Source organism: Tiliqua scincoides, chromosome 2 (assembly GCF_035046505.1).
Source record: "Tiliqua scincoides isolate rTilSci1 chromosome 2, rTilSci1.hap2, whole genome shotgun sequence".
Classification (NCBI taxonomy): Eukaryota; Metazoa; Chordata; class Lepidosauria; order Squamata; family Scincidae; genus Tiliqua; species Tiliqua scincoides.
In genome coordinates, this window is record NC_089822.1 from 134,133,823 (window position 1) to 134,152,841 (window position 19,019).

The 19,019-nt window shown below is 45.5% G+C and overlaps 1 protein-coding gene across 3 annotated transcripts in view; it reads right to left on the bottom strand.

Moving 5' to 3' along the window:
• The window catches only part of STAT2 (signal transducer and activator of transcription 2), a 46,585-nt gene that overhangs the window by 15,113 nt on the left and 12,453 nt on the right, over positions 1-19,019 (bottom strand). For all 3 annotated transcript variants that reach the window (XM_066615873.1, XM_066615871.1, XM_066615872.1), the window contains exons 4-17: positions 18,730-18,828; positions 16,820-16,912; positions 14,956-15,034; positions 14,068-14,153; positions 13,720-13,868; positions 13,161-13,319; positions 12,985-13,077; positions 12,402-12,461; positions 12,256-12,276; positions 10,792-10,885; positions 8,064-8,126; positions 6,885-6,968; positions 5,266-5,364; positions 2,370-2,505 (exon numbers count right to left, since the gene is read on the bottom strand). In XM_066615873.1, the coding sequence (XP_066471970.1) occupies positions 2,370-2,505; positions 5,266-5,364; positions 6,885-6,968; positions 8,064-8,126; positions 10,792-10,885; positions 12,256-12,276; positions 12,402-12,461; positions 12,985-13,077; positions 13,161-13,319; positions 13,720-13,868; positions 14,068-14,153; positions 14,956-15,034; positions 16,820-16,912; positions 18,730-18,828 (1,315 nt within the window). The remainder of the gene's footprint in view (positions 1-2,369; positions 2,506-5,265; positions 5,365-6,884; positions 6,969-8,063; positions 8,127-10,791; positions 10,886-12,255; positions 12,277-12,401; positions 12,462-12,984; positions 13,078-13,160; positions 13,320-13,719; positions 13,869-14,067; positions 14,154-14,955; positions 15,035-16,819; positions 16,913-18,729; positions 18,829-19,019) is intronic.

Genomic DNA, 19,019 nt, shown 5'->3' on the forward strand with positions numbered 1-19,019 from the left:
CTAGCTCCTGGAGAGAGACTAGTATTCCTAGCAGCCTGGATAACTGCATCACATCCAAGGAGCTGGATGTGAGAACTAATTTCAGGAGTCCCTTTAGCTTTAGACAACACTCCTGAAATGATGCTGCCAGAAAGGATCTTGTACTGATGAGAACCCCGAGGTGCTCCAGGGTCTAGGAAGAAACAAGGGAACTCTTTGTACAGTTGATCACATATCCCAGGAATTCCAGGGATTTAATCATGGTCAGGACATTGTTCAAGACTTGAACCCTGGAAGGTGCCCTGAGCAGAAAATTGTCCAGGCAGGGGTAAACAAAGATCCCCTGTTGGCGCAGATGAGCCACAACTGTCACCAAGATCCTGGTGAAGACCCTGGGGGATGATGACAACCTGAGTGTGAGTGATCTGTATTGAAAGTGATGCCAGTGCCACAAAATCTGAGATAATGCTTGTGGGCCCTCCTGATGAAATATGGGGGTAAGCCTCTGAAAGGTCTATGGAACAGAGGAAATCTGCCTTCCCCAAGGAAGCCAGAACCGATTTGATATTTTTCCTGTGGAATTTGTGGTAGACTATGAAACAGTTTAACTGATGCTGGACCGTTGCTGCCTTCGCCGCTTGACAGACTTGGGTAAAAATAATGCAGGGGAGCCAAGAAGCTCCCGGCACAAATTTGCCTAATGAAAACATTTAAGCTCCCACCGCCGAAGCGGCCCCTGAGGGAGCGTCACCGCATTTTCCTTCCAGTGCCTTAAAGGACTGGCCCCTCAAGGGGAGAGGAAGGAGGAGGAAAGTAGAAAAACAGTTCACTTCAGTGAAAAAGTCCCTCAGAATGAGGGAGCAAAGTGACTTGCGAACTCTTGCCAGCGAGGCAAGGCCGAACTGGGAAATGAGAGACCTCTGTGTGGAGGTCCTGTAACTTGATTAGACCCTGCCTAGCAACACAAGGGCAAACCCATACTAAGGAATGCACCCTTCCTCTACTGGAGAAACACTGAACTATAAGAAGGTTCATCCTTTGGAGACTGACAGAACCAATGCAACTACTAACCATCCTCTACGGCTAGCTGCAGAGGACATTCAGTGCTGCCTCTTGCTTCCATCTGGGATCAAGGAGGCTATGGAAATCCTGAACTAGCATCTGGCAGTTGTGAAAGACTGGACGCGGATTAATAAAATCAGCCTTAACCCAAGCAAGAAAGAGATGCTGTTGGTCAACAGGAAAGCGGATTCTGGAGTGGGCTTGCAATCCGCTTTGCATGGTGTAACACTCCCCTTGAAGGATTGGATTCACAATCTGGGGAGTGCTCCCAGACCCAGCTTTACTCCTGAAAAGTCAGGAGATGGCTGTAGCCAGGAGTGCTTTTGTGCAGTTTCAGCTACTGCATCAGCTGTTGCTCCTCCTGAGAAAAGGAGAGCCATGAATGTAGAAAGTAGACCCTTAGTGACATCTAGGATAGACTACGGTTTTGCTACTTGGAGATATCTTGAACACAGCCTGGAAGCTTCCACTTCAGCGAAATGAAGTAGCGAGGATAATTATGGGAACCACACAGCCTGAGCACATTGCACCTATACTTTGAGGCCTGTATTGGCTTCCAGTATGCTTCCAAGCCAAATTCAAGGTGATGACTATTACCTATTAAGCCCTATAGGACTTTGGTCCAGGACACTTGAAGCATCATCTCCTTTGGCATGAACCTGCTCATACTCTGCTTTCAACATCAGAGGCTTTGCTCCATATCCCACTGCCATCAGAAGTTTTGTTTTGTGGATCACAGGACAGGTTTGTCATTGGGGCAGCCCCCAGTATGGAATTCCTTCCCCTGTAAGGTCTGATTGGCCCTGATGCTACCTGCCTTTAGGCAAGCAGGGAAAAACATTAGTTTAACCTCCTTCCCCCCCACCAATGATTGCTGATCATTTGTTTTATTTGCTGCTGGTTTTCTGCCTCATGTGTTATTGATTTTGTTTATATTGCTGAAATACTACTGGTTTGTTTCACTGTGAGTTTTTAGCTGTAAGCCACCTTGGTGGTCTCTTGAAAAGAAACAAAAGGTGTCACAGAAACCTTTTAAACCATTTCTGCCCTCCCCACAGGTGTACACATTTGATCCTTATTGTGTATATGCAATGTTGGGCAGATATGGCTTAAATACAGAGTCCTAATCAGTACAACCTATTCTGTATGAACACAGTATAATCAGTGCCGGGGTGGGGGGAGAACCCCAGCTGGAGTCAAACAGAGCAGTTAAGTGACTAGCTCTGGGCTACTCAACAAGCTTCATGATATAGGAAGAAGTCCAACCTGGGGCTTCTCTGTTTAAATCACAGTACTAAACTAGCCCCATAAAAAGACTCCCACAGTACCACAGAGTTTCTCCCTCAGCATCTTGAGCTGATCTGCATTTAAGCCTCTCTCAGTAACAGCAGAGAACTGACAGCTCAGCAGACTGGACAGCTGGGACCAGGTAGCAGCTGGTGGATTGGAGAAAAACAGCTGGTTCTGAAAGAGAAAAGAGGGATAAATGCAATATCATTATACAGACAGACCTACAAAAAGCATGAAAATGAAAGGAAAATCTGGAATTAGGGAAAACCTCAAAACACAAACCCAGTCAACCAAGGGCTATTTCATGTATTACAAAATTCCTAAACATAAAAGACTTTCTTGTGGAAATTACTTCTGGGAGACAATCACAAAGGATGATCTATATGTGTACAAGATGCTTCATTCCCATGCTATATACCCACCCACCCACACAAAATGCAGAAAGAGCAGCAAGATGGGGTCTGCAGGGGAAAGTCTACTGAAAAAACTCCACAATCAGGGAATTAGAGGGCAGGTCCTCTCGTGGATTGAGAACTGGTTGAAGGCCAGGAAACAGAGAGTGGGTGTCAATGGGCAATTTTCACAATGGAGAGAAGTGAAAAAGATCTCTCCTGGGACTGGTGCTTTTCAACCTCTTCATAAACGACCTGGAGACAGGGTTGAGCAGTGAGGTGGCAAAGTTTGCAGACGACACCAAACTTTTCCGAGTGGTGAAGACCAGAAGTGATTGCGAGGAGCTCCAGAAGGATCTCTCCAGACTGGCAGAATGGGCAGCAAAATGGCAGATGAGTTTCAATGTAAGTAAGTGTAAAGTCATGCACATTGGGGCAAAAAAATCAAAACTTCACATACAGGCTGATGGGTTCTGAGCTGTCTGTGACAGATCAGGAGAGAGATCTTGGGGTGGTGGTGGACAGGTCGATGAAAGTGTCGACTCAATGTGCGGCGGCAGTAAAGAAGGCCAATTCTATGCTTGGGATCATTAGAAAAGGTATTGAGAACAAAACGGCTAATATTATAATGCCGTTGTACAAATCGATGTTAAGGCCACACCTGGAGTATTGTGTTCAGTTCTGGTTGCCACATCTCAAAAAAGACACAGCAGAAATGAAAAAGGTGCAAAAGAGAGCAACTAAGATGATTACTGGGCTGGGGCAACTTCCTTATGAGGAAAGGCTACGGCGTTAGGGCCTCTTCAGCCTAGAAAAGAGACGCCTGAGGGGGGACATGATTGAGACATACAAAATTATGCAGGGGATGGACAGAGTGGATAGAGAGATACTCTTTACACTCTCACATAACACCAGAACCAGGGGACATCCACTAAAATTAAGTGTTGGGAGAGTTAGAACAGACAAAAGAAAATATTTCTTTACTCAGTGTGTGGTTGGTCTGTGGAACTCCTTGCCACAGGATGTAGTGATGGCGTCTGGCCTAGACGCCTTTAAAAGGGGATTGGACAAGTTTCTGGAGGAAAAATCCATTACGGGTTACAAGCCATGCTGTGTATGTGCAACCTCTTGATTTTAGAAATGGGCTATGTCAGAAGGCCAGATGCAAGGGAGGGCACCAGGATGAGGTCTCTTGTTATCTGGTGTGCTCCCTGGGGCATTTGGTGGGCCTCTGTGAGATACAGGAAGCTGGACTAGATGGGCCTATGGCCTGATCCGGGAGGGGGGGGCTGTTCTTATGTTCTGTAACAAATGGGAAGAGAGAGCAACACTCCCCCCCATCCCAGCTCCCTGACCCATTACACTGAGGAAACTGTAGGATAAGAGCCCTCCGCTCCCTCCCCATTTCCTTACTGGAACACTTGCTGGTAAATCTCCTCTCCAGTCTCACTCCACCTCAGTGCCAGCAGTCTGGAGTAAGATGCAAACTAGTGGCCATGCCAGCAATGAGGACAGAACTTCCTTCCCTTTGGAGCATCTCTGGTATACGATAAGGAGAGGTTTATGTAGCTGTTCTCTGAACTACAGGGCATGTCACAATGTGGGCTACTTATGGTGTAACTGTTGGAATTTTACCTGTGTATGGAGCTGAACCAAAACTAGATTTTTAAATTGACAGACAGAAAGTTTTGTTGGTACTTTGTGGGGGAGGCACAAAATCTACCCACTATACAAATCAATTTCTTCTATGGCTGTTTACTTTAGCACTGGAGGAACAAACTGGCAGGAATCACCATGGCTTCATCCACAAAAGGAACTAATTAAATTGTTAATTGTTCTGGGGTGAGAAATTCCCACTGCCTATTAGAATGCCACACCAACCCCTGCCCTTTCTGCTAAGTGATACTTCCGTTCAACCTCTCAGGAAAGTGCCTTCTGTGTAAGAAGTACCGGGGGCCCCCATCCGTGGATCCCATATTCACAGTTTCAGTTAACCGCGGATGTGGTTAACCCCCAGGGTTCCCCAACCCTCGTAATGCCTTTTAAAGGCATAAAAATAACACTTCCGGTTTTACGAAAAAATTGAAGTTGGGTTTTTTTTGCCAAAATGGCCATTCTGAGACCCGCGGATGGATGTGCATGGCCTCTGCGGGGCTGCGAAGACCCTCCAGGCCTTCCCTCACCTCTGGAGGATAGGAGGCTGTCCCCAGTATCCATGACTTCAACTAACTGCAGGGGGTTCCAAAACATAACCCCATGAATACTGGGGCACGCCTGTATAAGATGTGAAGCAACTCTTAGTTTCACAAAGCTTACAATATGTTCAGACAGCGACTGCTTCCCATTACACTTTCAAAAAAAAAAGTCATAAAAAACCAAATCCTTAGCAGACTCACTTCGAGAAGAGCTCTAACAAGCTGAGGTACCTAGGGAAAACTCAAATACCCAACCTGTAAAGAAAATAGGTGCTCTGGTCAGGAGTCAAGCATGCCCCAGAGAGATGGGGTTCTCAAATAAGAGACAGATAGATCTGTTTCTTTACCTTTGGGTCTGAACTCAGCATAAGGAACCACAGGATGGAGGGCCAGGCACTGGACATCTGGTTGACGTTAGAGATGATCACAACAGGCAAGGTGGATGTCTAATGGGGAAAGATCCAGAATGAATTTTCTCTTGTTTCCACTCTCCCAGTGTCGATTTGCTCTTCTGCAGCAACAATATTACTTACTCCTCAAGGTGAGGAATTTTGCCAATACAGTGAGTTGCCCTGTGGTGGCTGGAAACATGGCCGCTATCTCTACCTCCTAAGGTAACAGAACCATTGTGTTCCTAGCTGAAGGGAATTTTAAAAAGGCAGAAGGGCAATCCTTTCCTAATTGTGAAACCCTTCAAGAATTACATCACAAGAGGGTGCAAAAGATAGCCAAAACTTTTTGTATCTGACTTAGCATAAAGGTTAATCCTTCCGCAACTCCCACATTCACACAGACAACAATGTTCAATCCATGTTTTACAACACCAATCCTACAGAAAGAGACAGAGAATCAGTGTGGTGTACCTCCACCGCAGGGGTCTCCAAACCCCGGCCCGGGGGCCAGATGCGGCCCGCGGCAAGCCTCTATCCAGCCTGCAGCCAACCTCTTGTCCCCTGAAAGCCTCTGGCCCACTTAGCCAAACATGACTGGAACTATGCTCTGGTTGCATCTGGAGGGTGTTCAAGGACCAGAGAGGTTGAATGAATGAGCCCATTCATTCCTTTATTCACTCATCTAAGTTCCATCTCTAATTTATTTAAATACATTTTATATTTAAATTTTATTTTCCAGCCCTCAACACCATGCCAGCTATTTGATGCGGCCCTCTGGCCAAAAAGATTGGAGACCCCTGCTCCAGAGCAACAAAACTCTAAGGGTTCACAAATGGACTCACCACCAGCACATGCAATTTTTACTCTGGCAAGATTCCTTGCCTTTCATCTTTCTCAGGAAAAAGACTGGGGATTTCAAAAACTCTCTGTAAAGAATTAGAAAGCTACTCTCTTGAAGCTCTGAAGGTAGGAAGGAGAAGCCTCTAGATCTCATACTGTGGCTTAGACAAAGTTGGAAAGCACTGAGGCGGCTTGCTGCTTTCCTGTCGTTCCCAAGGCTGATGCAGGAGACCTTAGCGTTTCCTCTGACTACAGGGACAAGGCCCCATACCCTCAACTAAGCTGAGAAGAGGGCCAGGGCTTGTCTATGCAGCCACACTGGGAACAAGAAATGCTTGGAACACTGCTGGCACTCAACCTCACATCATAGTCATGACCCTATCCATCTCCTCTAAGGGGAGAGGCATTGCAATCACCAAGTTTAGTTGGCTGCCAAGTCCGAGGAGCCCAGGTTGCCAGCATTTTTCTCTGCATTTTGCAGCTGCAGGGTTGGCATGAATTTTAAAAAAAACTAATTTTTTTTTTCCTGGCAGTGAGAGTAGTCTCATAAGAGCTATAAGCTCGAGCCTCTTAGCCACAGATACTCAGAAACAGTCTAACCTAGCAGGGATAAACTTGCTCAGTTCCCATAGGAATAGGCTAAATTCCTCACCCACATGAAGTTACTTAAGCCAATAAATGACAGCTCTCTTCCAATGACCCTGACCGCCCCCCCAGCAGTGGGGTTCTCATACCTGCAGCTGGCATGTGAGACCTTGGTAGCAGTAGTCCAGGGTAAAAGAGATGATGTGCAACTCCTCTGTCACAGAAAAGATGCCCTGCAGGGGCGAATGAGCATTCATAAAAGTTATGACTTGCCAAGGTTTAGCAGACTATTATGCACACATATGAATAAAAACAAGAGTCTTGTGGCACCAGAAAGGCTCACTTAAGTGCTGTGGTATAAGATTTCAGGGACTACAGTCCAGCCCATCAGATAAAGGAAGTACTATGCTCAGCTGATAAATATAATATATGACACACACACACACACACACACACACACACACACACACACACACACACTGTGAGGGTGAAAATGTCAACAATAAGTTCTAAAAGTGGTGAAATGCGATACAACGGATTGCTTTATTGTCTTTGTCATGAGACTCTTTTCTGTGTCAGCAGTCAACAAAACCGTTATTAGGCATAAACATTTGATAGGTGAAGACTCTACAGAAACCGTAGAGAGAATATAAACCTAAGTAGTACACAAATATATGTATATGTGCGCACCTACGTGTACACACAGATACGAATGTACATTACATTTTACATACAAACATGAATTATTTAAAAGACAGAAAACAATCAGTTACTCTGCAGATATTGCCGAGATGTTGCACAGATACTTTCTGTGTTTGCACAGAGTAACATCACTTTTAGTGTGAAAGATACTTTCCAGTCTTTATGATGCTTGCAAGATGAACCCTGCAAGACAGAACCCTATTATCGCCTACAAATGGGAGAACAGAAGCTGAAAAACAAGTGAAACACCCCAGACCAAAACAAGGGTGGGACTTCCCAGGCCCAACTACTGGAGTACTAAGCAAAAGAGCAGAGGAGGAGTTAGAAGCATTACTAGCTGCATGACTGAATACAGAGGGATGAAGTGATGCAGCTCAGGGGTGAACCAAGCTAGAAAAAATCAGTATCTTCTGCATTAGTCTGTTGGCAGGAAGAGAGAGAGACAGGGGTATAGAAAACAAACAAAAACCTGTTGCCTTTCAGAAACTCCCAAGTACCTCTTTATGAGGGATCAAAAAAAAAAAAATGAACAGCAAAGAAAAATTGGTATTATCTAATTCCTGGAACTTTAGTTCTATTAGCAACAAGGAGGAAAGGCTCACTTCCTGTTTAAAACACAAACCTACCTCATTGGCCCCTTTGCTCCCCTTGCCCTTTCCAGAGCCACAAGCTTTCTGCTCTCTCAGCGTCTGCCGGGTGAAAGAAAGAGGAATTAAACATCTAATACGGTTGGAAGCAACCACAGATCATCAAGTCTCAGCCCTTCGTGTGAGGTAGAACCATTCTGATCCACAAATCCTGAACCATGATCTCACATACATTTCTCAGCCATAACCCGAATAATGTCGATACATCAGGTCTCCCTTCCCCAAGAGATGGTATTACTCATGTTCCCGCTATCAGTGAAGGTCTGGGGGGGGTCAGGGAGGGCAAAAGCCCCAGGTGCCATGCCTGTGGGGGTAAGCACTGCCGCCTCAGCTGCTGCCACTTCTGCTCACCCTCCAGAGTTGTCACATGGGCCAACGAAGGTCCGCACCGCATCCCCAGGTGCTCTGAAAGCCTTCTGAAGTGCCCTTAAACAGTACTTCTGGTTTTTGTCAGAAAACCAGAAGCATTGTTTACGGGTGCTCTGGAGACCTCAGAAGGCTTTTGGAGCACTTGGGAAGATCACACGAAGCTCCATACAGTTGGGTAAGTCTGCTATGGGGGGGTGGTATGTTGCAGTACTGTGCCCCGGGGCGGCACAGGAACCAGCTCCACGACTGCCCTGTACCAACACCCAGTTTTGTCATCTAGTCAGTTCCTAGATGAAACAGCCAAGTGGAGAAAAAGCCATATTCTCTCAGGGCCATATTGAAGCACTTGGGGGGGGGGGAGGGGGGTGACAAGTACTTTTACAAGAAGAATGTGATATTGGGAGCTCCAACGTAACACACAGTTTGGCACCCAAACCTCATTACTTAGAACAGGCATGGCCATATTTTGTACTATTTGGGGTCATTCAGTTTTCCACCTGAAAACCAAGAGGCAGGAGGTGTATTTTGCCACTGATTTAGTGATTCATTAAGATTTAAAACTGTTTTCCCCTCTATTATTTAAAATGTTACTGCTTTTTCTTTGAACAGTTTTACAGAAGAGACTGATACAATGTAATTACCCCCACTCCCATGGCAACCATTCCCTATTTTATTGTCGGCTCCCTTCTCCCTCCCTTGTTGGTTCTCTCTCCTGAGACAGGAAGAGAGAAGAAGATCAGATACATCTAAGGAGCTATAGTAAACTAGCAATACAGGTTTGTACACCTCAGAATAGCCCAAGCATTGCTTACAAAACAGAAAATGCATTATTTTCAGAAATTCTGTATCAGAAATTCTGTTGTTATCAGGAAGGTGGCTCTCTTAATGTAAGTAAATGTCACTCAGTTGAAACATAAATACCAGTAATTGAAAGCAAAATGGTAACATGTGCCGTGTGCTTGTAATTCATCGTGGTGTGTTTTAGTTTTTGCTCTTGTTTGCAGAACAGAGGAAGGTACCCTATACCAGGTCAAACTGCAGGTCCATCTAGCTCACTATTGTTAGAATGTATCCGTGGAATAGTCACTGGAAAAGAAGGACCCAGTAATTCAGGAAAAGGGCCAGATATCTAGGAAAAGCCATTCAGGCAGCATTTTCCCCAACAAGTCAGTCAGTACTACACCTGCTCCTACCTTCCAGAGTTCATTCAAGTTTGCATATCAGGTGGCTCCAGGCTAGTGTCCTGGTCCTGAATGCTCCAAGATCAGGAGTTTGAGTACAATGGGGAAAGTGCCTATAGAAGGCCCCAGGTTCAATCCTTGGTACCTCCAGGCATGATAGGATTTTTTCTCTATCTTAAACTTTAAAAAGCCATTTTCAATTAGGGTTAACAATAGTGAGCTAGATGGACCTGCAGTTTGACCTGGTATAGGGTACCTTCCTCTGTTCTGCAAACAAGAGCAAAAACTAAAACACACCACGATGAATTACAAGCACACGGCACATGTTACCATTTTGCTTTCAATTACTGGTATTTATGTTTCAACTGAGTGACATTTACTTACATTAAGAGAGCCACCTTCCTGACAACAACAGAATTTCTGATACTGCCCTGGCCTGACCCTCTTAATGGTAGGCAGGGAGGCAAGGCGGTGCTATGAAAGTCAACTGAATGAAGGTCAACTGCATGAAGACCTGGAAAGATACTCTCTTAGGATGGTAAAAACAGTATTTTCATTTTCTTTACAAGGCAGAACAGCAGACCGCCTTTTTGTCACATGAGCTGGAGAAGTCTGTCCTGTAGACTACGTCTAGCCTGTGTGCTGGCATGCTGTCATCCCTGAGCAAATCCCTTCTTCTAGAATTTATAATTGTGGTTTTTATCCAAGGTTTTTCTTTCCTCTCTCAACAGGTATGCAGTGTGTGAGAACAAGAGAGGGCCGTTTTGGTAGTGGTGCCCAGGTTGCAAGATGGCCTTCTGCCAAGGAATTATCACCAACCCCTTCATTGCTTGCCCTTAAGTGGACTTTGAAACTGCTTCTTGGAGCCAAACTGGAACTATGACCTTATAAATATTTACTTATAAGTAGAGTGTGTAGGACTATGACTTATTGTGTTTTTAATCTAGGTATTGCTTTATCTGCCTATTATTTTGATTGTTATTGTTGCTTCTTCATACATACTTATTGGTGGTTTTTATTTGTTGTAAGTTGCCTTGAACATTTTTTAAATAGAGAGATAGGCTATTCGTTATTAGACGTAACATAAACTTCAATCACCCACTCTCCTCCACAACAGTTCTGGACCAACCACCAGTTCCCTCTCACCCAGTGCATACAATGTGCCTGAAGTCACAAACGAGCCCCTCTATCTGCGGCCGGTCCATCTCCAAAGTTTTGGTATTTGATGGCAAGATGTTGAATCTCCGAAATCTTCAAATGAAAGAGAATTAAAAACAGACAAATAAAACAAAAAGGTATGACCAGACCCAAGACATTCAAGTTCAGTTGTACTTTGTAGGCATAGCTAGCAGGTTAGCTAGCAGGTTGGGCAGCTCCACCAAAGTATTCCTCTGTCCCAGGGTGGCCAATCATGCGTGCCACTCACTAGTGGCACCTGGACACTTTCTAAATGGCACACACAGTCACCATATTTTTGAAAAACTTTTAATTTATAAAGAAAGCACCACAGCTGTTTACAGCGTGCTCGATTTCATTGCTACTCCTTACACAACATGCCCCCAAGTTTCCAATGCTGAAACAGGCACACTCAGGGGCAATCACACCTACTCTGCTTGATTTGAAAAACGGGGAGAAAGGTAGGAAAAGCATGAAGAACAGGAGAGAAAGCTAACAGGGCAGATGCTAGTGAGCTGTATTCTGCTAGCGGGTGGGTCACTTGCTTACCTGAAAAGGCCAGATTGGTGGAGCACTGAAGAGGTGAGGGGCTGGCAGCAGAAGGGGGTGAGGGCTGAGCGGGACAGTGCAAAGATGGCCGATGAGATTGGCAAAGTACAGGTGGAACAGCTGAGTGAAAATACCATCTTTGGAGAAATCATCCACAAAGAGATCCCAGCTAAGATTACCCACTTTAAGGACAAGGAGGTGGGAAAGCAGAGGGGGACTGGGCTGGTCAGAATGAATGCACCTTACGTGGACGTTGGAAAGAGTCCTGCTGGGCCAGACTAAAGGTCTGCAGGCTACCTTTCTGTTCTCATCAGCAGTCTGCCAGGTGTCTTACAACAGCCCCAAGTAGGCAACAGTACTCCCGTGTTTCTTGCTCCCTACCAACACCTGGAGACATACTGAACTTGGAGACTCTATTTAGTTATTGTGGTAATTGCTAAAAGCACAGTTAAGGCGGAGTGACATGTTCAAGATTCCCTACATAAAAAATGGCACATGTTGTGCTGCAGGCTGGCCATAGCTGTTCTATTCCATGCATGTGCTGGAAATCTCTAATGCCATTTGGGTGCCCTCCGAGAAGAAGGGCAGCGTAATAAATCGCATAGATAAAATAAACAATAAATAAAACAAATGCCAGTCACCATGTTTCCTTTGGATAATGCTCATGAACACAAAGGTGGTGGTGGGAAGGCTTGGAACCGAAGCTCACATTGAGTTGTCTCCCAGCTGAACCACACCCCATTTCCTGCCAGGCAAGCAACTTCCACAGCCCATATCACTCTTCTGTGTCTATCAGATGAGAGAAGCCCCATTCTGCTCCAGTAACAGACCAGAAACCATACCAACCCCGGAACAGAACGGCTTAACACTGTTGCTTTGCTGCAGCAGTCTCTTACCCAGTCAAATTAGCAGAGTCCCTATAAGAGATTAGAAAGACAAAAATTTATCAATGGATGGCCCAGTTGCAGCCCCCTCTCAATTGCACTCTCATATCTCCAGGGCTACACATACACAATCAAAATCCTTCAATAGAAGAACACACCTGTCAATCTCCATCTTCACCGCAATTGGATGATTTCGATCAAGCAGTTTCACCAGGAGCCTGAACAGTAGCAAAAATCAATTACAATCTGCTCAGCCAAGTACATGTAAATATAGCTGTAAAAAAATCAACATTTAAAGTAATATGCATGTAGTTCCACAGTCTCCTCATACTTGCAGTCAGTAGCAAAGGAATCATTTTAAAAAGACACAGTCCTGACAGAGTGCATGGGAAAGATTTTCAGATTCTCCCCACCCACATGGAAAAGATGGGTGCTAGCCTTGATCTGTTCACAACCATGGAGTAAGGAGTAAAGCAACACACAACCTGTACTTTACGAAATAGAAAGCCACCACTGGCCATGACAATATCTTCTACTACTCATCTCTATGGTGCAAACCCTAAAGCCTAGATTAGCTCTCAGAGTGGCAACTAAATTCAAAGACACTTCCAGGATTACAGCCACAGCTGCACTGAGTATGAACCTTTTTGATCAGATCACTTTCCGTCCTTTTTATGACATTCAGTTTACTGCAAAACGGTTACCAAAGAAGGGCCATTGCCAATTAAGGACCTCTCTCACCTGGCACGGACAGAAAACTTGTTGGTGGTTCTCAGCACCAAGGGCCGATGGTTGGGGAAGGGCATGGTAGGCTGAATCTCCACCACAAACGCACTGGGGACAGAGAAGGCATGAGTTGGAATGCATACTTTTAATCCCTGCCAGAACTCTGATGGTTCGTTTCCCTCCCTTGGCACCTTCTCAAGAGGCAGAAGATTTGCTCTTGCAGACGCCTTTCCAGCTGAGGCAACTGGAGAGCAAAGGAGTCTCGCTCGTAGCTTAAACCCTGTCGTAGCCTCTGCAGTGTCTCCAGCAGCTGTAGTAAATGGAAGAGGTCCTCAGCATTCCCTGTGAACCTGCAGTACGCAAAACAGGTTGATGAACAGCAGGACCAATAGGAGGTGACATACAGATAAACTATTTGGGGTGGGAGACACTGCTATGCATCAGCTACTCCTGAAGAAACAAACAGGCAGTTTGTTCAGAGGGGTCTCTGCACTGGGAGGCAAGTGAAAGAATGATTCCTGCCATAGGCTCAGAAATGTTTGTGGCCTTGTCCAAAGGGCCAAGTTAACTGAGCAGCACTTGAATGCAACATGAGGTCACTGATGGGGTTACTCAATTATCAGTAGGTATAATTTTCTTCTAAAACTTTTCCTCTACTGTCAGAACACTTTGGTTAAATGAAGAGCAAAGCCTTCATTGTTCAACCTGGTAGGGGCCCCTAAACAGCAACCAAAAAATCGTGTGACCCACCATTTCTCCAGTTGTCCTAAGTTGGTATCGCATGTGGCCCCAATGCACGCCTTTCGCTGGCGTTCTTGCCATGCAGTTAGTTCTTCCAACAGCAGGTCCCTCAGAGTGTCAGAACGGCCCAGCAGCTCCTGAATTCGGGCCAGGATGTCCTGGGAGAAACAGACCTACAGTAGTTATAGAACCAATGTGGGAGTGGGAGGTGTGGCACCGCTGGTGCAGTTTCTATGCTGGGGTGTCTGCTTTTCTGAGGTTGTGAAGAAGGATCCACATTAGGTTCAGTAAAGGGCCCAATTCTAATCTCACCAACCCCAAGACCACAGTGCTGTCCTGGTCAGTATCCAAACTCACCTTGCGGCAACAATCCAATTTATTTATCATGTCTTGTAATTCCTGTTTTTTTTGTGGCAGAGAGGAATCAGAGGGGACTGCACTTTCTGCAAGAGAAGTAAGCAGTTAGGATGGCTGTATCCTCACACCTGCAGACAATGCCCCCCCCCCCGAAAGAAGGATCCCTAGCATGCCTTTCAACCAGCGGTATATGTATTGCTGGTGGTACCTCACAGTACGACACGTAATACTTGGCCCCAGTGTCACAGGGACTGCATGATACTGCTCTGCTTGGCCCTACCAAAAATGTGGTAGCAGTGCACCAGTAATGAGGGGTGGCTGTGTGGCAGATTGGCTCACCAAAAGAAGCAGAGATTGGGCAAGAAAGGTGAAAAGCAGAAAAGCGATCAGGAGGCAGCAACAACCAGAGAAGCCTCTCCCTTGCTGCAGGGACTACAGTGGGATAATCTGCCCACTAATCCAACAGCAGTGACTTCTGGCAGCAATGGTACTTAGAAAAGCAGTATCTGGGAAAGTTGTATGGAGAGAGAGAGAAAGAACTCTTGATCCATTAAAAGCTCTCACTAAGTTCTGGGCCAGTTCAGTTCTGCGTGTCTTTCCAGGTAAACAGAAAACAGTACATGGGTTTTTTTGTGGAAGTCTGAGGCATCTACAGAATCTGAACTGGGAAAGCAGGGGTGCTGTGTTTCTTCCTAGCTGTTTTTAGACACAGAGCAATAAATTTGAGGGACAGGACAAGAAGCCAAGAATCAGAGACCTTGCAAGAACAATGAGAATTTTTTAAAAAGAGCTTAAACAAGTCTCTGACAATCAAGTATATTTAAAGGAAAGTGCCTTCCTCCACCCTTATATGAGCTTCCAAACAACGCCTCCCCTGCCACTCCTCACCCAAAGTCTTGAATGTCTTGAAACGGAAATCAAAAGTGTCTTGCAGTTCCTCAAGCTGTCCTATAGAACATTTTAGGCCCTGCAAAACAGACCCAAGGAACACGGCTCAGTTAAAGCGAAACACTTCAAATGGGCAAAGCAAACAGTGCCCTGCCTGTGACTTTCCCCATCCCCAGCAGAGTTACACTGTCTCAAAATCCCTGTCAGTTGTCTTTCTGCCATCCAGATGCACATCCACATCCTGAACTTTCTTCTTCTTTGCTTAATTCTACACTTTGGTCAAAACAGCGGCTGCCCATTTCCAAAATGGGATGACAAAGTGATGTAGCTGCCACTTTAAAACAGGAGGTTGCCAAAAACAATCGGGTATGGAAGGAGGCACCATGTTTGTGGAAGCAGGGCAATAACTTGCCCGCTAACAGAAGTGGGGGGGGGGATATCTGCCTTTTCCTGATAAGGCCAGGATCTACTGACAGCAGAGATAAGGAAAATTACAACACAGTTCTTGAATAGTTTAGAACAGGGGTGCTCAATAGGTGGATCGCGATCTACTGGTAGATCGCGAGGCAAAATGAGTAGATCGCGGAGTGCCGACCCCCCCCTTCAGGTGCCTCTGGGAGGAAACGCCGGGAGTAAGGCCCATTGTACTCAATGGGGCTTACTCCCAGGTAAGTGTGGCTAGGATTGCAGCCTCACAGCCTAATCCTAGGCATGTCTACTCAGGAGTAAGTCCTGTTATACTCAGTGGGGCTCAAGGTACACCAACATACATTGTACACATAAATGTTATATGTTATGATGGCACGAACATTGTTAAAAAAAAACTCTGGTAGATCTCCGGGCCTTGCTGGGTTTCAAAGTAGCTCTCGAGCCAAAAAAGTGTGAGCACCCCTGGTTTAGAACAATGGTTCTTAAATTTTCAGCACCTGAACCCACTTTTTAGAATGACAATCTGTCAGGACCCACCAGAAGCGATATCACAAATCTGGAAGTGATTTGACTGGAAGTGACATCATCAATTTAGGCTTCAAATCTAAGCCACAATCAGCCAAAGGTCCCATTACACAGCGCACTCATGCTGCTATTTTGCATTGCTTGGAATTCAAACATTCCAGCTCAGAAGTCAAAGCAGAACATAGACTTTGATTCTTCCCCATCCACACAGCCCCCTCCCCCTTTCCAGCATCCCATCTTCCCACCTATTCAGGGCAAAGCACCATGCCTAGCTCCCACCAAGAGCCTGCCCTGCCCAGCAGCTCTGCACCCTGTATTTTCAATGGTAGCTGAGCTAGGAGCCATGTTACCCACCTGAAATTGGTTTACAACCCACATAGTGGATCCTGACCCACAGCTTAATAAACAGTGCTCTAAGCCCATTCCAAGGCAAAGGTAGAGGAGTCTCACCACAAATGCATAATATTTTCTCTTACATACAGTGTCACCAGTTAAACCAGTGTTGTAGGAAGAAGAGCCTGGTTCTGATTTTCCTAAGGGTACATCCGCAGATGAAGCTTTCTTTCTCCCAGCTTATATTTCAGTGCACAGAAGAAAAAAGTAGAGTCTCTGATGAAAAAAACTGTGATGGGTCATGTGGGTGGAAAGTAGAAAACATGTACATCTTCCTTTCTTATGTAGACTAGTTTCCCTACACTTACTATGCATAGAGGGGAAGTGGAGGGGAGAATCATGGTTTGTTGTGCATAAGGATGTGCAACTTAATAGCATTCACTGACCCTCAATTAACACACCCAAGAACATGAAAACCTCTATAAAAAAAAAGAAATTTAACATACGTATTATGCTGAATTCCAATATGTGGGTGGGTGAGTGAGATTGCTCCATGTGACAGTGTTGGGACTCTCACCTGAACTGTTTTCCTTATCTCTGCAAGCCGTTCCTCAACATTGTGCTGGGGACTGGTGGCCACAGAGGCATCAGGTGGGAGCTCCACTATCCTCTGCAAGGGAAGAGAGGGAGAATACATTGATCTCTAAGGCTAGTGGCCAGACACCCATCCCAAACAACATATTGGGGAAGGGATTCCTCAGGCCAGTGGTTTTTTAAACTTCCTTCTTCAGTGTCCCCTCTCCCTGTCTGCCATGCACACCGAGGGAATCTGCTAGAAGGGAGACTAAAACCTGCTTCCTGTTTGCTTTTAGTCTCCCTTCTAGGCTGCAGGCTGTCTGCCTCCTAGTCTAGCTATAACCCTTTTGCTTATAGTGTTTGTCATGCAAAACACCTTATCACTTTGGGGGAATGTAACCCACATAAACAAAGATAATGGGTGCAAGAAGGGCAGGGGTGCAGATCCACAGATACTGGCTGTACAGGTGTGCACCACTTAAGGAAGGAGATACATTCTCCAATCCCCATTATTACGTGATTAGGTCATGAAGTGAACAGTTCAGTCCAATCTACTGCCTTTGCTGTGTAAACAGACACTCCCTGCCAGACACCAGCTGGCTGCACAGGCTACTAGCAATAGACTGCCTTTTCTTTGCATTAAGAGCCTCTCTGCTGTATAAACAGACACTCTGCTGCAGGCTATGGGAGAGCGATTGCCTCATTAAGAGCGTCTTTATTGTGCTTTGACCACCCTCATATTATGCGGTCCTTTAAGCGAAGGGTTGTTAAGCAGTGCACATCTGTATTTAAGAGTGGCCAAATCCACCCCCAAACACACAGACTGGGAAACTAGGTATTAAAGCAAGATTTTAGGAAAAACATGGTACTAAGGAGTGATATGTTATAGAAGAGTGGTTTTCAACAGGCGTGGTGCAGCACTGAGGGGGACTCAGGTGTGCCACGGGAGTTTGGAGCACAGAGACTTAAAACCACTGTGGAAAAACTTTAGCCATGCTCCCTGGGCTTCTGGCCTTTGCAGAGGTCTTGTGGTGGTCACCAGCATCTACCAGGAGCCTTGCCTCAATTCCATCCCATACTGTATTGGGTGTTCAATTCAATTTTAATTTAATTCATTCTCCCTGCAACACCAGGAAAGGAGAGTGGCATGAATATGTCTCCCTGCTAGTTGTGAGGAATTCCTTTTCTGGCCATTGAGAGAGAAGTGGAAGGATGGAGAGCAAGGAAATGCACAGCTCCCTCCTCCATGCCTGGAATGAACAGGACAGGCAGACAGCAGTCTCTCCGCAGGCTCCTCCTCACACAGCTGCACACACCTCCCAGGGCCACTGCAGCCACCTAAAGCCTGAGAACAAGGCTTCACCCTCACTGAGACTCCAGTGAACAGCTCCTCTGGAGTGCAGAATCTGATGCAGAAAAAGAAGAGAGACTGCTGCAGGCACAAAAAAATGCCAACTTTAACAAAGCTTCTAGTCCTCACTGTTGTGACAATTCATCTGAAACCACCTTCGAAAGTATCTAGGTCTTTCAGAGCAATAGGCTATCTGTTCCAAGTGTGAATACCTTACATTTCCCATCCTGTTTTGTGACCCATACACCACTGTTGTCACTTTCTTACCTACAATTGTTTTTCCACCCCCCACAGCACGCGCAGACACAAAAATCCAGATTTGGAAACCACTTCAATAATAAGGCTGGCGTGAATTACAAATTGAGAACATTAGATGTAACAAAAATAGACATCTTTAGATATAATTTAATTACTTCCATGATTAATTTTTAGTGCAAGTCTTGGAGGGACTGTGCTGAGTGTACATTGCTACAAAGGAGTAGAAAAAGATTGTGCGAGCAAGAAAGAGGATTAGCAGATAGTACAGTCCAGAAGAACAGTGTTAGAAAGGGTTCCCTTACCTGAGAGTTGGCAAAGGCCTCTAACAGAATAGCTTTCTCATTTCTCAACAGATTATCAATGACCCCGGCCAGCACTGATGGACAATCTTCATACCTTTCCTGGAAGGAAATGCACAGCAGAACAAAACAATAAGGCTGCATCAGCACCAGCAGCTTTACACGGGATGTTCTCCGGAAAAGAGGGCACTTCATATCACACAGTCACTGTTCACCCATAACTTTGTGGTCCTTCCATGCAGAATTATTTAAGTCCTGCATCCCATGGCCTTATGGCCCCATTCCTTACAATT